At 38.4% G+C, this 17,455-nt stretch overlaps 1 protein-coding gene and 1 long non-coding RNA gene across 4 annotated transcripts in view; one reads left to right on the forward strand and one right to left on the reverse strand.

Moving 5' to 3' along the window:
* LOC148647728 (uncharacterized) overlaps positions 1 to 17,455 on the forward strand; it is a 492,485-nt gene that overhangs the window by 257,052 nt on the left and 217,978 nt on the right. The gene's annotated exons all lie outside the window — the stretch shown is intronic.
* LOC148647738 (uncharacterized) overlaps positions 1 to 17,455 on the reverse strand; it is a 187,194-nt gene that overhangs the window by 14,449 nt on the left and 155,290 nt on the right. For all 3 annotated transcript variants that reach the window (XR_015926656.1, XR_015926657.1, XM_088607662.1), the window contains exons 14-21: positions 16,231 to 16,341; positions 15,164 to 15,247; positions 10,973 to 11,092; positions 10,509 to 10,612; positions 8,303 to 8,405; positions 5,465 to 5,587; positions 4,716 to 4,808; positions 2,454 to 2,590 (exon numbers count right to left, since the gene is read on the reverse strand). Coding sequence is in view for 1 of the 3 variants with exons in the window: in XM_088607662.1 (XP_088463788.1) it covers positions 2,454 to 2,590; positions 4,716 to 4,808; positions 5,465 to 5,587; positions 8,303 to 8,405; positions 10,509 to 10,612; positions 10,973 to 11,092; positions 15,164 to 15,247; positions 16,231 to 16,341 (875 nt within the window). In the remaining 2 variants the exon portion in view is untranslated. The remainder of the gene's footprint in view (positions 1 to 2,453; positions 2,591 to 4,715; positions 4,809 to 5,464; positions 5,588 to 8,302; positions 8,406 to 10,508; positions 10,613 to 10,972; positions 11,093 to 15,163; positions 15,248 to 16,230; positions 16,342 to 17,455) is intronic.

Raw genomic sequence — 17,455 nt, forward strand, 5'->3', positions numbered from 1 at the left:
TATACTCTAGCCTGCTCAGTAATTATCAGCCAGCATTTTTGGCAACAGTTGTGTGAACCATGTCTTTCTGTTTAGGGATTCTAATGATCCGTAACCCCGGCGTCCTGGCAAAATTTCCCATTGGCCCTTACCAATCATGGCCTCCTAATAATCCCCATCTATGAATTGGCTTCATTACTCTGCTCTCCTCCCCACTGATAGCTGATGTGTGGGGAGCGTTCTGGCGCACTATGGCTGCCGTTGCATCATCCAGGTGGATGCTGCACACTGGTGGTGGTGGAGGGGATCCCCATTACCTGTAAAGCACTTTGAGTGGAGTGTCCAGAAAAGTGCTATATAAGTGTAAGCAATTATTATTATTATTATTATTATTATTATTATTATTATTATTATTATTATTATTATTAATCTGTTGATGACTGCTGCCTCTGGTTCATTATCTGTTTGCGCTATAATTTTTAACCCAAGATAGACTGATAAATAAATTAGATATGGATGTTGTAATTACTGTCATTGCTTTTTTAGGATTATTTTTAAAACTATTCTTCTATTTATGTAATAGAAAACAATTTGTTGGGTTGTTGGGTTGTTGTTCTTTCTCAACACAGCTAGGTTACATGTTTTTACTATGTTTATGTTCCATTTTGGGTCAGATTCTTCATAGTTATAACATCATCTTTCATTGCTGCTCTGATTACACCCAAGTTCACTTGCACAAAGTGTAACATTACTTAAGAACTATCTGCCTTATCATTCTGCTTAGATGTAAAAAAATCAGATGAATCTGAACCAGACTCATAGCTCTCCTTATCAACCTCAGTTTGGTTATTGACGGTGCGTTTTGATCCAGATCATGAATATAAAGCTCATGTTAATACTGTTTTGAAGGGTTTTTTTATCTTTGTAACTTTCCACTTATCAGTAACAGTTATCTTTAGAAAAGTTAATGCATGCTTATTGTGTTTTGTTTTGTTATTGTAATTTAGCACTTGCTGCTGTATCCAAACAAATTCAGCAAAAAGGTTACAGCATGTGCAGACCTCAACTACTCAGACTTTAACTCAACTTAAAAGGATGAGCATATATCAGCTGCTTGAGTTTCCTTGCATGCACTAGGAAGCTGTAGATTTTAAATAACTGATTCCTACCTTTAAGTTGAATGGTTTAGCTCCCTATAAGTCTTTTGCACTTTTAGGACTCTGGTCTTCTTTCAGATCCCAATATGTGACTCCAGACACTATGCTTTCTGTTCTGGGGCTCCAAGGCAATGGAATGACTACCCAGCCCATATAAGGTCACATTCAAATTCTGTCTTAAAACTCACTTTTATACTCAGGTTTTTAATTCAGTTGACAGTTTTAATTTGCATATGCCCATGTCTTTTGGTTGTCTGTTTTATTATACAATGCCTTGAGATTCATGAGAGGAACTATATGAAATAAAATTTATCAAATATTGTTCAATCAGACTTCTAATTAAGTTTTCATTTGATAATTTTTTTCCATAAATACTTCTAGAATTTGCAGAGACTGTATTTTGACATGTTTAAAAGCAGGACACCTGTCATGTATCTCAGTACCAAAGGAGTCTGTGTTTAAACTGACTGAGAAGATGAGAGGAAGGAATTATATGATAACTGTATACTTCTGGTGGTCAGATATCTTCTTTCCAAAGCAGCATATACTGTATGTTTATCATATCACTTTCGATAATCGCTTAGCCAATTCAGGGTCTCAGTGGCCTGCTGCCTGTCCCAGGAAGCATTTGGCAGGATACACCCTGCACAGGACACCTGTCCATCACCACACACACACATACACACACAAACACACACACACACTCGCACACTCTCACACACACTCGCAAAGACTCATACATGGGCCAATTTTACAGAAACCAAATAACCGACCATCAATGGACTGTGGGAGTGAAATGGAGCACCTAGACAAAACCCACATGAACAAAAGAAGAACATACAAATTCCACACATATAGTGCCCCAGGTCCCAGCACTGCAAGGTTGCAATGCTAATCACTGCACCACCATATTGCCCTGCTTAAATACACATTCTTCCCAAATATATCTTTCTCCTAACATGACTTTTATGGTAACACAGAAGCTGTTCTTCTTCAAAGTTATGCCATGCAAGAGAACCTTGTTCTTGGTCTTGGACACCAGATTCTGGTTATGCAATCGGAGCAATATTATAGAGAGTGGCTGTCAAATTTATTTTAGGAACATCTGATTACTAGACGTCTGACTTAAAACCTTCTCTCCTGGAGCCTCGGTCATGAATAGTCTGCCCAACACTGCCTCATTCTCTCTGCACATAGTTGTAGGGTTTGTAGCTGTGATCCACAGCATGAAAACATACAAATAAGGCATTCCAACACCTAGCACAAATCAGGTAGGTATAAAAACTGATCTGCTATCATAATTATAAAAATAATTACCATTCTATAGCATCATTTAATTCATACTGAGCTGACTTCAGGACGCAGGCTTTAATCTCATTTTTCACTTCAGGATCAATCTCATGTGGATCTACCAGTTCTTGTACTTTTGTATCCAGGAGTTTCAAAGCGTTGTCCTGCATAAAAAAAGAAACCGCATTGTGTCAGTTTTGAGAACTGTCAACGCTGCACATTTTCACCATGATGGGTTATCCATTGATGTGCTGTTTCCAGCTTCTGAAAGCCACACAATTCGGTACTGTGCGATTCCCAGTTGAGCTTGTTTTAATATTTCCAGCACTGCTTGAGGTCCCGGACCAAGGAAACACATTCGATGAGATGACGGACAATGATGGGGAAGACAGAGAAATCAGAGCAATATGAATTCTAATCCCCTGAACTTTCATTTGCAGTTTATTTTCAGTAGCTTCAGGGAACCCTATATATTTTTAATCTGGACTGATCACCTGTTGACGAAATGTTGATCATTTATAATCATTTTGCAATTGTAGTGTTATTACTGTTATCACATGGTGCCTGAGACAGCACAATGTCATTGCAGAAAGGCAGTGTGCTGATTGTGCTAATAAGAACCAGAGGCGTATTTCAGAAGAAGCAGCAGTTGAAACCAGCTGGAAAGAATAAGTGAACAGTTGGTCAGTAAAGCAAGGACAGTGAGAGGAACAAGGGATTTACAAGCCAACTCAATATTTATTTAATTTGGACCCCAATAAAATCAGTCACCTACCCTACTTGGTATACCCATACTTTGTATGTTCTTGATCTTTTTATTCTAGTTTTGCTTAATTTTATTTAAGACTAAGAAGTGAGATAAGCGTGCTATAAATTAAAAGATTCACTGTCAGGTTTACTGTCATGGCAAAGCTGTGGAGTGAGCCAGCATTAGTCATGATAGGGCACCTGGTACTGTCAGCTGTCTCACCCAGCATGTGGGTTCATCCTACATCTATCAGTACAGCAGCAGGGAACCTGTGCAGCAGTGCCCTGTCCGGGAAAGCTGAGCAGTGGTGCATCTGCCCAGAGCCTGGGCTGAGTGCAAAGAGGTGTGGACAGAGAATCTGCAGGCTGTTCAACTGTGCTGAAGTGCCGGGAAAGTTGTGCACACAAGTGGTGTGGTTATGCAGGTGACTAGGGACTCACTGATGCAGTAGATGCAGTGAGTAGTTTCTCAGGTAGTGTAGTGGAAGGGTTGGTGTTGGCTGGTTGGTATTAGCAGCATGTTTGAATGTGACCATGAATGGTGTGCAGTATGAAGGTGAGCAGAAATACAGCAGGAGGAGAAGACCAGTGTGTGATATCTAAGAACCCAAAAGAGCTCGGACGGAAAAGAGCTTTTGAACTGAAGAAGGTATTCTCTTCTATCCTGTCATGTCCAAGTGACAGAAATACAGTATGTGCACAACAGCCAGTGGACTGGGCTGGCAAGGGAGGAAGTGGTCGTTGAGTTTGTGAAAATGGGTGATGCAAGTGTGGGGGAGATGGTGATGAACTTCGGGCAATGGTGTTTCCTGCTGAAATCAGGGATCAGTTGATTGGAGATCAGGAAGTGTGGTGTGAAGACAGGGTGTGAAAGAAGGGATAGTTAGTGTGTTTGAGGACTGTGAGTGACTAGGTGTGTAAATAAAAAAGAGTGATAGTGAGTAAAAATATACAGTATGTGCAGTCATGTCTACAACAGGCTCACAGAGTGGTGGGGCCTGTCTGTTACAGTCACCTTGCAAATCCTGAGTTCAATGATAATTTTTCAGAAAGTTTCAGAACATTTTATGATGACAGAAAAAGCAAACAGTATATTATTTTCAGTAAAAATTCATGATCACTGAATGGGTCACCTCATTAATGTTTCACGTTATATGGTGTTTATCTGTTGAATTAAACTAATTGCTATATGTGTATGTATATTGACTAATTAGTTGAAATATGAATGAGCTGTCTCTCTGTGTGAAAAGAAGAAAAAGAAAAGAAGTTAAAAAAATTCTGTTTAGTTTATGAAATTGAATAACTTACTGTTTTTATTTTAATTTCCTTAAGCCATTTTACACCCCTTTATATCCTAGATATGCAACAGATGTCCATAAAGCCCATAAAAAAACACAATATCATAATCCTAATAATGATTTTTTGCTTAGTGTCCATAAGTTTAGGGTGAAATTCTGTCAAGTTAATGTTATGCAGGTCTTAATTCAGAAGCAAAAGCAAAGCTTTGAGTGGTGTATCTGCATTGGCATGGCAATACAGTACCTTGTAGTTCTCCACGACTTTCCTAGTATCAGCCAGAAAATTACAGAAGTCCAGGTCTTCAATTTTTCCAAAAGCCATGTTAAACAACTTCAGCTGTAGGGGAACACACAATAAGAAACAATCTGTAAAATTCCTGTAATCAACACTCTGCAAGTGACTTATAAAGCATGCTAAAACAATTTGATATTTTCTAAAATATGTCTTTTGAGCCTGGAAAATTCATGAAACTTTCTCCTCTTTTTTGTCGTTTGTACCCTGATTTGAAAACGCTTAAGAGAAACTAACATTAATAAAGAGAATAGCAGCTTAAGTGTTAAATAATTGTACAACCTAAAACTTTCTCCTATGAGTTCAGTGGAATACGGATGGAAACATGTTAAAAGCTAATTTCAAAGTAAATCACAGTAGTGATGATGCTTTTTGATGCTTTTTGCTCTTTTGACCATAGTCTTCAGGACAGTGAGCAGCACTGTGAGATCCGTTCTTGTTATTTACTTTTATGTTTATGCTGAGATGTTAACTGATGAAAGAATCAGCAAATAATGTTGATAAATACCATGAAATATTTTATTTCTGTTACTTTGTACGGTAAGTGCAATTCTGACATATTTATGTAAATTGCTTGGCTCCGACCTAAGATATTTTCCACTTGTCTGCACTTTTGGTGAAACAACAATAATTAAAATGTTGGGCTAAGAAGTGAACATGATTACGACATTTAAATATTTAAGAAATACAAAATATACTACCTTATAACAAGGATGTCTTCCACTGTAGTAGGGATTAAATATCCCCAGATTATGCACACTTGCTTTGTTTTCATCCCACTGTGATTTTGCCTCCTGGGCACACTGACCCAGCAAACTGACAACCTATAAAATAATTATAAGGCAAACATCAAAAATATAGCTGAAAGCAATATATTTATTCCAAGGTAAAACAAAAATCCTCATGTCAACTAAATGAAAGTGCAGCGTAGTAGCCAAGTCTAAAAAATATACCATATATTATGTTAAGTGATCAATTATTTTGGTGTGGTGGAAGGAAGAGAAAAGTACAGAATACAGGAAAAGAAAAAGGCAATTTTTCTGGCTTCTCCCAAACCTATTTAATTGAAATGCTGTTTTGTCTTAACTCTGAAGTTGATAAATAAACTGTGGTTATTCAGCATGGTGGTCACTCAACACGCAGCAAGACCAAAGGACCTCTGAGCCCTTGAATCACTGCAAACCCCAGGACAGCCCATTCTTCCTTCTTCCTATGTTTGTCATTCTTTCTCAGGCGTATCTGTTTTGTTTCTGCTTTCTCTTATTTTCCTTATTGTCACGTCTAAACTCACTCTTCTGAATCTCAAGCCTCATGCTGCATCCTTTCCTTCTTTCTTCACGCCCGAAGAAGGCTCCACAGGCAAAATGTTTCTTTTCTTCTCTTTTCAGCATGGAATAAGCCTTTACTTGTTCCTTTGCAGCCTACGCATGGTGACACAGCTCCCTGCTTGAACGTCTTTCCTCCATGTTCTTTAATGTAATCTTGCCTCTTCTCCTGCTTTTATTCTCCGGCGTCCGATTTGGCCAAAGGTTCCTCCCTATTGTCCTCCATAGCTCCTGTCACCACCTCCTCGGCCCAGGGTCTGTACGGTGTCCTACCTCTGGCTCAGTCAGCAGCTGCCCAATGACTTGGAATCCTGTCTTGTTTGTGTTTCTATCCTCAGCGTCCTCAAGTTCATTCCTCTGTTGCTCCTGATGCCACCTCCTTGGCCCCTGTTCCACTGTGGCTTTACCGAATTTCAGGCAGGCAGTGCCAAGCCACCTCTGCTTCTGGGGCAGTGTGGTGTCTTCTCAGTTACAGCATTACAGCTTGAGTCCAGAGCCGGTGGCCAAACCCAATAAAATGTCTAGCTGCCCCGAGGAGGGGCATCCATTGGGCCAGGACCCCCAGAGTTTTTCTCCCAATGGGAGTTTGTGTTTTTCTCTCTCTACCCAGCAGTTAGTCCCCCACACTTAACTCACACCAGGAGTTTGCAAAGTCAACTGGTTAATATAGCTCAGCATCTCCTTTGAACTGGCCACTCCATTCCTTCACTATACAGTAGCTCCCTTCTTTTGCTCTTCAATACCCGTTTAAACCACAGCCCAACCCACAACAGTAGTCCAGACCTTAATTCAATAGAGGTGTTGTGGCAGGACTGAAAGCGGGGAGTTCATGCTAGAAAGCCCCCCAACATTACTGAATTGAAGCAGTTCTGTAAAGATGAATGGACCACAATTCCTCCAAGCTGACGTGCAAAGTCAGCAAAGTCATTGCTGCTCAAGGGGGTCACACTGGCTACTGAAAGCATAGGTTCACATACTTTTTCCAACAAAGACATTTAATGTTGGATCATTTTGATCATTAAATGAATGAAAAAGTATATCCCTTTGTGTGTTCTTTGTTTTATTGGGTTCTCGTTATCCTATTTCATGACTGAAATGAAGATCTGATCACATTTTTGCAGTCAAATTTATGCAGAAATTCAGAAAATTCTCAAACTTTCTAGCACCACTGTACGTTCTGCACACAATGAACTTCTGTCTCTGTTGAGTCACCTCAACTATGCCATGCAGGTTATACCCCACAGGTGATCTGTTATTTCATGTCTTCTCAAACTAGCTTTGGTAGTGTGGTCCTTACACCTCTCCTACTTGCAATTTGAAGTAAAAACCCTTCTTAGTCCTTAATTCTACCAGGATCTCTGTCCAGTTGCTCTTTATTCTGATTTTCCCCCTGAATTCCCCTTTATATCACTGCCTCCAGCTAACTTGAAATACTACACTATCTGGGTTTACACCTTGCTCCCTCAGTTCCTCCTTGAAAAAAAGTTTTCTATCTTTCCACCTCTTCTCTAATGTAAACTTAACTTAAGATCTGAGCATAACCAATTTAAGTCCACCTCCATCAGCCCTTGAGCCCCGACTCGCTCTGTTGGTAGAGCATGAGACTCATCATCTCAGGGTAGTGGGCTTGTGTCCCACGCCGGGTGCCAGGTTCTCCAATAACCCATATTGGGCAGCAGCAGTATGGGGCAGTGCTGACGGCACATTTCTGTGACAACGGCAACAATACTCACACTATCTGCACCGAAGAAATGCCTGGCGATCTACTTCCGTATCTTGCCATGAAAACTCTACGGATAGTGACAGGGGAGCTGTCCATAGGGTCACCATGAGTCAACACCGACTCGCTAAGAGCTAACTGTGCTCTCCAAATCCAGATGGGGAAAGACGGTGTTATAATCAACAAGCAATATTGATTAAACAACACATCCTGTCCTGAAACATCAGGCTGAAACATGCACGTAAAGGAGGTTTTCTGTGGGACTTTTATTGTATGTATTGCTGCTGAAATGTCTTAAACTTCCTAATGCCATCGCTGATGATTGCAGAGATGAAGACCAGCTTTTAAACCAGAGATTTTAGGTTTCTTTTAGAATTTATAGCAAATACAAAACAAACATCAATTTGCTAACAATAAAACTTATTACAACAAGGAACACATTAGATAAATGCATTTTGCATGGAAAATATTGCATAACAGTGCCAAAAAATTACCTCTTCAATGAATTTCTCTCTTGTTTCTTTCAGACTATGTTTAGTTTCTATCATTATTTGTTCATGCTGGTATGTAAAGTTGTCCTCCCAAACCTGTTTGAAACTAAACAAAGGGAAATGAACCAGAAAATGGGATAGCAAATTAGATTTTACATCATACACCACATTTTGAGCTTTGTTATAACATCATAAAAATAATATGCGAAAAAAAGTCCAGTCTGTAATTCCCCGTGTTCTAAATCACTCTTTCTTAAAATCCTACACTGTCACTATACTCTTTATGCTTTATCAATGTCTATATTCACCTATTGTTTTAATCTATTTACTGAACACAATATGGTTCCGTAAACAGCTGATTGTTTTAGTCGTACAAATAACAAGGAGGCCAATGGCCTGAATTTCTTGCATACAGGACTGGGAAAGTACTTTGGAGCACACGACAAACAGATCTGTTTCTGCCAAGTGTGTCACAAGCAGGTGGCCGGTGACATGTTCCTGAAGTATGTTGTATAACAAAGAGAACACTCTTCCCATGATTTCAAAGTGACAACTGGAATGACCGGGCCGGGACCGACTCGTGTCCTGCTGTTCCCACGAGCGCTCAACCTGTCATTCAGACTAGGCTGGGACATCTTTCAGTCTTTCAATCAGACTCCTGATCCAGTTCCCAAGCACACTTAAATCTGTTCAGAACCCAAATCTTTGTGCCGTCATTAGAGCTAACCGTTGCATACCTAGCCTTCACATTCCTCTTATAGTCTAGTTTATCCCTTTTTTCTAATCTTTCTACTCCTATTCTTCATTTCTAAAACATTTTCTCCGTTTTAATTTTTCCCTTTTTTTTGCACCGACTCGCCAGCCTCTTTTTTCTTCATACCGGCTGGGAGCCAGGTGTCATTTTTACTGTCCCTTTTACAGCAGCCATATCACCCAGCAACTCACAACTGGCAACCCACTGAAGCTAAGCAGGTGTGAGCCTGGTCAGTACCTGGATGGGAGACCTCCTGGGAAAAACTAAGGTTGCTGCTGGAAGAGGTGTTATCGGGGCCAGCAGGGGGTGCTCACCCTGCAGTCTATGTGGGTCCTAATGCCCCGGTATAGTGATGGGGACACTATACTGTAAACGGGCGCCGTCCTTCGGATGAGATGTAAAACCGAGGGACTGACTATTTGTGGTCATTAAAAATCCCAGGGCGTTTCTTGAAAAGAGTAGAGGGTGTAACCCAAATTTCCAATTGGCCCTTACCAATCATGGCCTCCTAATAATCCCCCTCTATGAATTGGCTACATTACTCTGCTCTCCTCCCCACTGATAACTGATGTGTGGTGAGCGTTCTGGCGCACTATGGCTGCCGTCGTATCATCCAGGTGGGGCTGCACATTGGTGGTGGTGGAGGGGAGTCCCCATTACCTGTAAAGCGCTTTGAGTGGAGTGTCCAGAAAAGAGCTATATAAGTATAAGGAATTATTATAATTAATTATTATTATTATTACTTTGTTCCTTTTCTTTCCTCTCGTCTTTTAAACCAGCACGACCTTTATTCAAAAGCCTGCAATCGATCTGTTTTTATTCCCTGACCATTTAGATAACCTCACCTTTGCCTATATCTCCAGCTGCAGAGCCGTATTTCCAACTTTCTGCAACAACATACTGTACAGTATGGGATACTAGACATTCCTGATCCCAAATTCCCTTCCACTCTATAGTGTCCTTCTTATTAGAGGTGTCATGTTCTCCGCAAGGTCTCCAAGTGTTTCGATTCTCTTTCACCTTTCAAAGATGTGCTAGTTGGTAAACTCAATGCTCTCTAAACTGTTCATTGACACCTGAGGTGAGGTTCTCCCTTGTACCTTGTGTTTCTGGGACAGGCTTCTCTTCACCAGAACCAGGATTGAGCATCTTTCTGATCCTAAATAGATGCCTGATATAATAGGGGGCTTTTCAAGGACAATATACATTAATACAAATTGCATATGATGTTATGTAGCTGTATTTTCTCATCAGATTTGTAATTCAGCTACTAAAAATTAAACTGAAGGTGCTCTGATTTGGTCAAAAAGCTGCACAGGGAGGCTTGTCATATTTATTCACAAGAGCTGCTGAAGCATGTTCTCAAATGGATGAGGATTAAAAATGATTATGAAATGATAACCATTTTAAACAATACTGTAATCCTAAAAACAAAGGAAGTAAAAAAAAAGCCACCTTCTTCTTTTTAGCTGATTCACTAACAACTGCACAGCATCAGATTTCTTTTTGTAGGAGTATTCTTCAGTTTTGTTCAGTAATTCGACCAAAGTGTGCCTTGCCTAGAAATCAATAAATAAAACATTCAAATTTAACATAATGAATCAATTAAATGATGCACTGTAATTGTGCAATCAATACAATTTAATAATAGTCAAAAGTACAAAGAGAGTTTCGTTGACATGTTTTAATTTTTGTTGCATAAAATTGTACTGATGCTGATTTAAGATTTAAACATTTCAGAATTTTTTTTCCCTTTAGTTTGTTTTTAATGTTTTCCACATTTTTTAATACTGGTAGATGTTAATCCTAAGTACAATCCATTTGAACATATAAACACCACAAATAATATATTATTATATTATATTATAATGTATTACACATATTAAATATATGTGTGCTAAGAGCACACCAAGACTTACATCTTTCAAATAAGTCTTCATATTGTGAAATGCAGGGCTGTCAAGTTCCTCCATTATCTTACATATGCCTGTTTGTTGAAGTTTTGTGTTGAAATGTTCTACAATGTTATCTGGGTCACCCTATAAAAAAAGGCAAAACACACTAAAGCACACACAGGATGCCATCAATTGTATAATGATCATATTCGTACAGTATCACTAATAACTCATGCATTTTAGAAACTGTATATCACTGTACTGGTTTAAAATATTATAAATGAAGTTGGAAATAATATCCCGAGTGAAATACAATACCTAGATATGCACACATTTTACACCAAGAATAACATAGGGCCTTCTAAGGACAACCATGTTTGTACTTGGCAAGTGCTAATTTGTCTCTTATTTCACTTCATTTTTCTTATCACACAGTATGCGTTGTTGCTCTATTCATTGTGGAGGTTTAATTACACGTTCCTTTAACCCTTACCCTACAAATAACAATGAACTCACATTTTTTTCCGCTGGAAATTAAGTACAGGGAATAAAAGCAAACAAAAAAAGGGAACTCGTGTTATTGTTAAAGATTTCTACTTTGACAGCTGTTTTTGAAAACAGTTAAGTAATATAAAGATACAGTAAACATTTTGATCTTTCAGAATGAAATACAACACAAGTCATCTCCCTTCTGTCTGCCCCAATGTGACTGTTCATATGTATCTTACTCGTTTTTATTATTGTCACTGGGAGGGGTGGGAGGGATCACTTGCTCTCTTAATTGCCCCACCCAGATTGTTAGGAGCAATGTTTGACAGCATTTATGTAGCTGTCTTTGGTCCAGGAAGCAACTAAATATGGAGGAAGATGAGCAAATGGAGCAAGAATAATTTACTAAAATTCACTTTACTGCAGACCACCATATTTTGTACTCTGGGCATCCAGGAGCCATTCCTTTCTGGAATACAAACATTCCGGAATCTCCTGAGAAGTACAGACAGGCCTGATTCACAGCTGCATGTGAAGCTAACCTTTGGGCCAAGTCTCAGATAACAGATTTTGTTATCTCTTACTTGGTAAACACACTAGAAATAAATATTTTAAACCGAAAAAGAAGCAACACAAGCTCTTCACTTTCTATCTCCAGAAGTATTTTTTTTTCAAATACTATACTAAATCTGAGTTGATCAGTTGTTTTGACTTTTTTTGTGTAAAGTCAGGGCATGACATGGTCACCTTCCAAAATAAAATCATAAAATGATGATAACATTATAAAAAGCACAAAAGTTCCATAAGCTTTATTGATATTAAGCTTTAGGCAATAATAGAGCAGCAGATTTATGGTGTTTAGGCTTTAAAAACAACTTTTCTAGCCTGTAGGAGGCAAAGAGATCAACAAAGATTGATTGACAGTCAATAAAATAGACAATAAAACTTTTGTTTTTCCTTAGGCGTTCTCTTTAGCCACCTATAAACCTCTCCTGAGTCTGAATCGTCAGAATTCACTGAATCACAGCTTGCTTTGCCCCAGGGCAGCCAAATTCACAGCAAAGCTAAATTGAGTCTGTACCAAACACTCCTTACCCCTTTTCTGTACAACTACTACAATAACTATCAGCTTTCTTTTAATTGTTATTGAACACAGTATTAAGGTAAGGCTTAAGGTTCATATAGTTTTGGTTTTACTTTCACAATGATATTTTTAGTGACAGCTATTTTCACATTAGTAAAATGTAGTAGTGATGAAAAATAAGGGGATATCGCAGACATGGTGCTTAGTAGGAACATTTTAAAGGATTTTAAAATATTTTAAAGGATGGGGCTTTTGTAATTATTTTTTCACTGTACCCTCTTATTGGTCCTGTCTTCCAGAGCCAATTTCCACCTGGAATTTTCTGTCCTTAAATATTTTATTTCTGCAGCAGAACACAGCAGAGGCCTGGTTCAGGTTTTGAATTGAAATTTCTTTTCTCTCTCACTGTGTCCACTCACAAGACAAAAATATACAGAAAAAAACAGCAAACATTTTTTTTCTGTCTTGAAAGATCTTTTTTTTTTTTTTCAATTTTGGGGCCTGCCAGAAAGCTGAAGATGCCTGTAGACCTTGCCCTAAGTGTCTACTAGCATGGATAGAAATTTAGGACAAATTAATCAATTAGAAAAAAATGGAATGAAATTTCTCATATCACCAGAAAATGTATAAAAATGATTGAAATTCAATAAAAATCTGTAAAAGCTATTGCAGTTGCTATAGAAAGCCTCTAGGCACTGCTGGAGACTTTTTCTGCTGTTAGGCAGTGACAAAAACCCTCTAGAATACCCTCCAGGTGTGAAAGGAAGACAACTGATAAGAATCTGATTGATTACAACCTGCAGTGTCAATAATTGATAGTTGGATTACAGCCAGAATACAGCCAGAAGCTCCCATCTGGCCACAATGGCGCCGTTATCCTGTGTAGCTTTGTCCTTAAACTACTCTACTCAGAGGAAGTCCCATCCCCAAGGCCTCCAAATGGCTGAAAATACAATGAATGACAGTGTTTTCAACTAATCAGACCAGCTTTTTTGAAGTGGTCATTTGAAAATTCAGGACCTTTCAGTTTCCTCCAAGCCTGGGGATGAGTAAATTTAGACTTGGTGGATGCAGTATAGTTCTGCTCCTACAGATGTCCCTAACAAGGTAAAAACATGGGATATTATTTTTGTTTTTGCTTTTGCGGTCTTGGTTTGCTGGGATATCTACAGTATTACTTATCGACCCACTTTGAAAGTTTGCTGAACTGCGCCACCTCAAAAAAAAGTGTTATTGTGATCGATTGCCTTGGTGTATTTTGGTCCTGAACAAGGTTTTGTGAAGCCCCGGTTTTCTATTTTCGTTTGATATAATATATAAGGTTTTCTGGAAAGATTTTTTTTTTTTGGTGAAATATTATGAAATGTGCTCTGTGGTACTTATTGTTTATCACCGGTTTATTATGACGAAGGTTTGTAATGGTGAAAAAAAGCCTTTTCTGGGTTCTGCTCACATAGTTAGATCCAAAGGATATTAGAGAACACTTGTAAGTTGTTAAACTTTGCTGCTGGTGTTTATCTTCAGTAAATATTGAAGACGCTCGGACCTGCTGGCGATTCTGCATACCTGCTGGCTCTTAGGAGCTCAATGTCGCAGTATCGATCTAGTGGAGAATAATACCTTGAATAGGCTGATTAAAGATGGGAAAGATCGGATGATCGACACACAGACTGGTGGCCAGACCTCGTTTCCGCAGAGCAGGCCGGAGGCTGACTGCTCCTGCAAATGTTGCTGTCTCCATGGCAACAGCAGCCCAGACGTATCACTGCCCCTCCCAAACCCAGCCGCAGGGACCTGAAGCCCTGATACCCAAACCCCCTCTGGGATTGTGAACCACATAACCGCGAAAACGGCTAACCTTTTTTCTTCTCTCCTTGACCTAATTAACAAATTACCTAACCTTTACTGGTAGTGAAACCTGTTTAACCTAACCTATCAGCTGGTTAAACAGGTAGCCAGTGTCACAGCAGCAGTTGTGTTTGCTATTACTTTCCTTTTAACTACCTTGACAGGGTTCCTATCCCCCAACATGTCTCGCATGGCTCTCAACATGTGGGTGTAAAGACCTTGTCTATTTTCCACAATGGACAGGCTGGTTGTAATTTTGTTCTTCCAGTGATCCCCAGGACCTCTAACCAAGAGAGTGTTCATAACAGGGACAAGTCTAACCATGAGCCCGAATTCACCTATTTAAAGACACTTGCTTGCCAAGATAGGCTCCAGCTCCCCTGAAGCACTGAATTAGAAAATGAATGGATGGGTTAAATGGATAGATGATATACTGTATGTCTGTGGCAGAGCACGGAAGTGAGCATATCAGTTTCATCTTACTTGCCACTAAAGCTCATTTCTTGTAGTGTGCTGAGATAACTAATTTGATCATTTGTGAAGGGGTGAGTCACTCTCTCACATGGTTTAATTTAGCCTAAGTTTCAGAAAAAAAATGCTTCACTGTAATAGTTGGTGTTCCGGTTGTTATCTTACTAGGTACTGTATTTCATTCGTTTGTACCTAGAAAACTTTGAGCAGTATATGTATCTTTTCCCAGTGGTTTGTCCATATGCTCAGGACTAACAAGTCACCTGAGGAGAGGTAGGCCTGTTGCAAGGCCTCTAGAGAATACAATCCAAATAAATCATTACCTCTTGCATCAGAAGAGAAGAATGAAACACTGGCAAAACAACACATGAAGAAATTCTCTTTTTGGCTGCTTCTGATAATTGTGTCTGAAAAAGAAAACCATAGTTTTGCTTTTCCTTTATTACAGTTAATGATTTGAACAGCAGACACAATACTAAACATTCTGTTGCAATTGATCTTTTTCTCTTGTGGCAATATCAGTCCTGAAAAAGAGACTGATAAAACTGATTAATCTGTTTTACTTCAATTGAATTGGGGAAAATATTTTTCTATTTTAATAAGCACTCAATGTTCTATAAATGTTCAATATATGTATAATGTATTCAATATATTCTATGAAGTTCAATAAATGCTTAGTGGTCTGTTTTTATTCTGGATTCGATTCAACAGCATTCCACAAGATCTGAAAGAGAATATTAACTCTTTTACCAGAGGAGACTTGCACACCACATGGTGTTACTTGAACAGTTTATATATTTCCTTTACATTTCATTATACATATCACTACAATCTGTAATGGTTTGTTAATCTTGACTAATTTAAAATATGGGCATGCTTTTATCATTATACTCTCCTATATGGTTTGGTTGGTGTGATTGTGATGCCCTAATTTTGTCCTGTGTGTTTCTGTTGGGATACAGTATCTCCCTACAGCTGTTGGCAGTTTTTCATGAGCTCATCCATTGACTACAGTCTGACAGGAAACTCTCAAAAAAAGATGATTGCTTAACAAAAATGTCCTATCATGCAGCACATCAACAGAATTAATGTTTTTTTTTCCTTCCTGTATATTAGACAGCTGTATTAACTTCCACGTTTCTCTGTTATTCTGATAGACCACATCTCTTGCCATTCTCTTGCCATTCTTGCCATCTCTGATAGACCACATCTCTCAATTTGGATTGATTTCTAGTAAAACTGGCCCTCTAGGATTTTATGACAATCTTTTCTTGAACGAAAATGCTAAATATACTATTCATGCTGGCATTGAACTGTACTGACACATCAGCACTATTAAAATTCTTCAAATTTTGAAGTAAGTTGCAGAAAAAAAATCAGGTAAACAAACCTCATGACACTTATCAAGTCTCTTAAGCTCCATCTTAAATTTCTGCGTTTGTGTTTTCAAAAATGGATAATTCTCAATGTCATCCTTTTCATTAAACTGCATGTAACTGTCCTGAAAAAAAAATAGATTGAAAAATTACTCAAGGACCAGAATGGTAGGTAAATGTATTGAGGGAGAGGCTGAAACATGTTGAAATAACTGCAATAAAAGATTACTTTTACCACTCGTATTGTACTTGTCAGCAGTCCACGTTCTATCTCGGTGTATGTAATTATCTTCACAATAAATCATATATTTGCAATTTAATTTACCACATAAACTGAAAATACATGTATTCACCTTTTTAAGTGCAGCTTCATCAGTTATCCTTTATTGGTTTTGTGAAGATACAGAGCAGTGACTAAATACTAAAAGTAATCTTCTGGGATATGTCAGTTGTAACAATCAATAACGCCTATAATGTTTTTATTTTCTGGAAAATGGGTTATTGCTTTGAAATAAAATTTGTTTTACAGATTTTCCTTGCTGACTCAAGATCTTTGGGTAGCATACAGTATTCAGTATACAGTTAAGTAAGTCTGTGGGCTGATGTGAATTGCTTTTAACTTTGGCTGTGGGGTGCTCCTTTGATCTTATTTCTGATATCATTTCTTTGTTTGTTTTCAAAAAGCAGCAACAGAAAATACATTGCATCACTACCCTGCTATATTCAAACCAGACCTAAAAATATGGATTGGAGAAGGTTTCCTTGTTGGACATTGTTTATTCTGTCAAGTATTTAGAGTTTTATCAACGATAAGTAAAAATAAATCATCTTTGCTCCTGAGACTGTTTATGGTTGTCCATAAGATGGTAGGGGATAGGGAATAAATCTTACTGGGTTTTCTTACTTCTTCTGTGGTGTGTTTTTGCTATTATATAACTATCAGGTTTTGCTTTTGTTTTATGCCTTTTTTGTTTGTTTTCCACAGTCCCTATACTACACACACAGTATACCTACAATTTTATATCGCTACCATCCAGCAAGTATGCAAAGTCTAGTCGTTTCTCCATGGGATGTTTGAAACCCGATCAGATATGCGCCTGGCCAGGTATTTTCAATTTTAATGTTTCCATTCAGTTTTGTCGTTTTTGGATTCAAGAAATAAGCTTATAATACAAAAAGTAAATGATAAACATAAACATTTACTTGTCTGTTGAGTATTTATGGAGTATTTATGAGGCT

Source organism: Lepisosteus platostomus, chromosome 15, assembly GCF_059453375.1.
Source record: "Lepisosteus platostomus isolate fLepPlt1 chromosome 15, fLepPlt1.hap1, whole genome shotgun sequence".
Taxonomy (NCBI): Eukaryota; Metazoa; Chordata; class Actinopteri; order Semionotiformes; family Lepisosteidae; genus Lepisosteus; species Lepisosteus platostomus.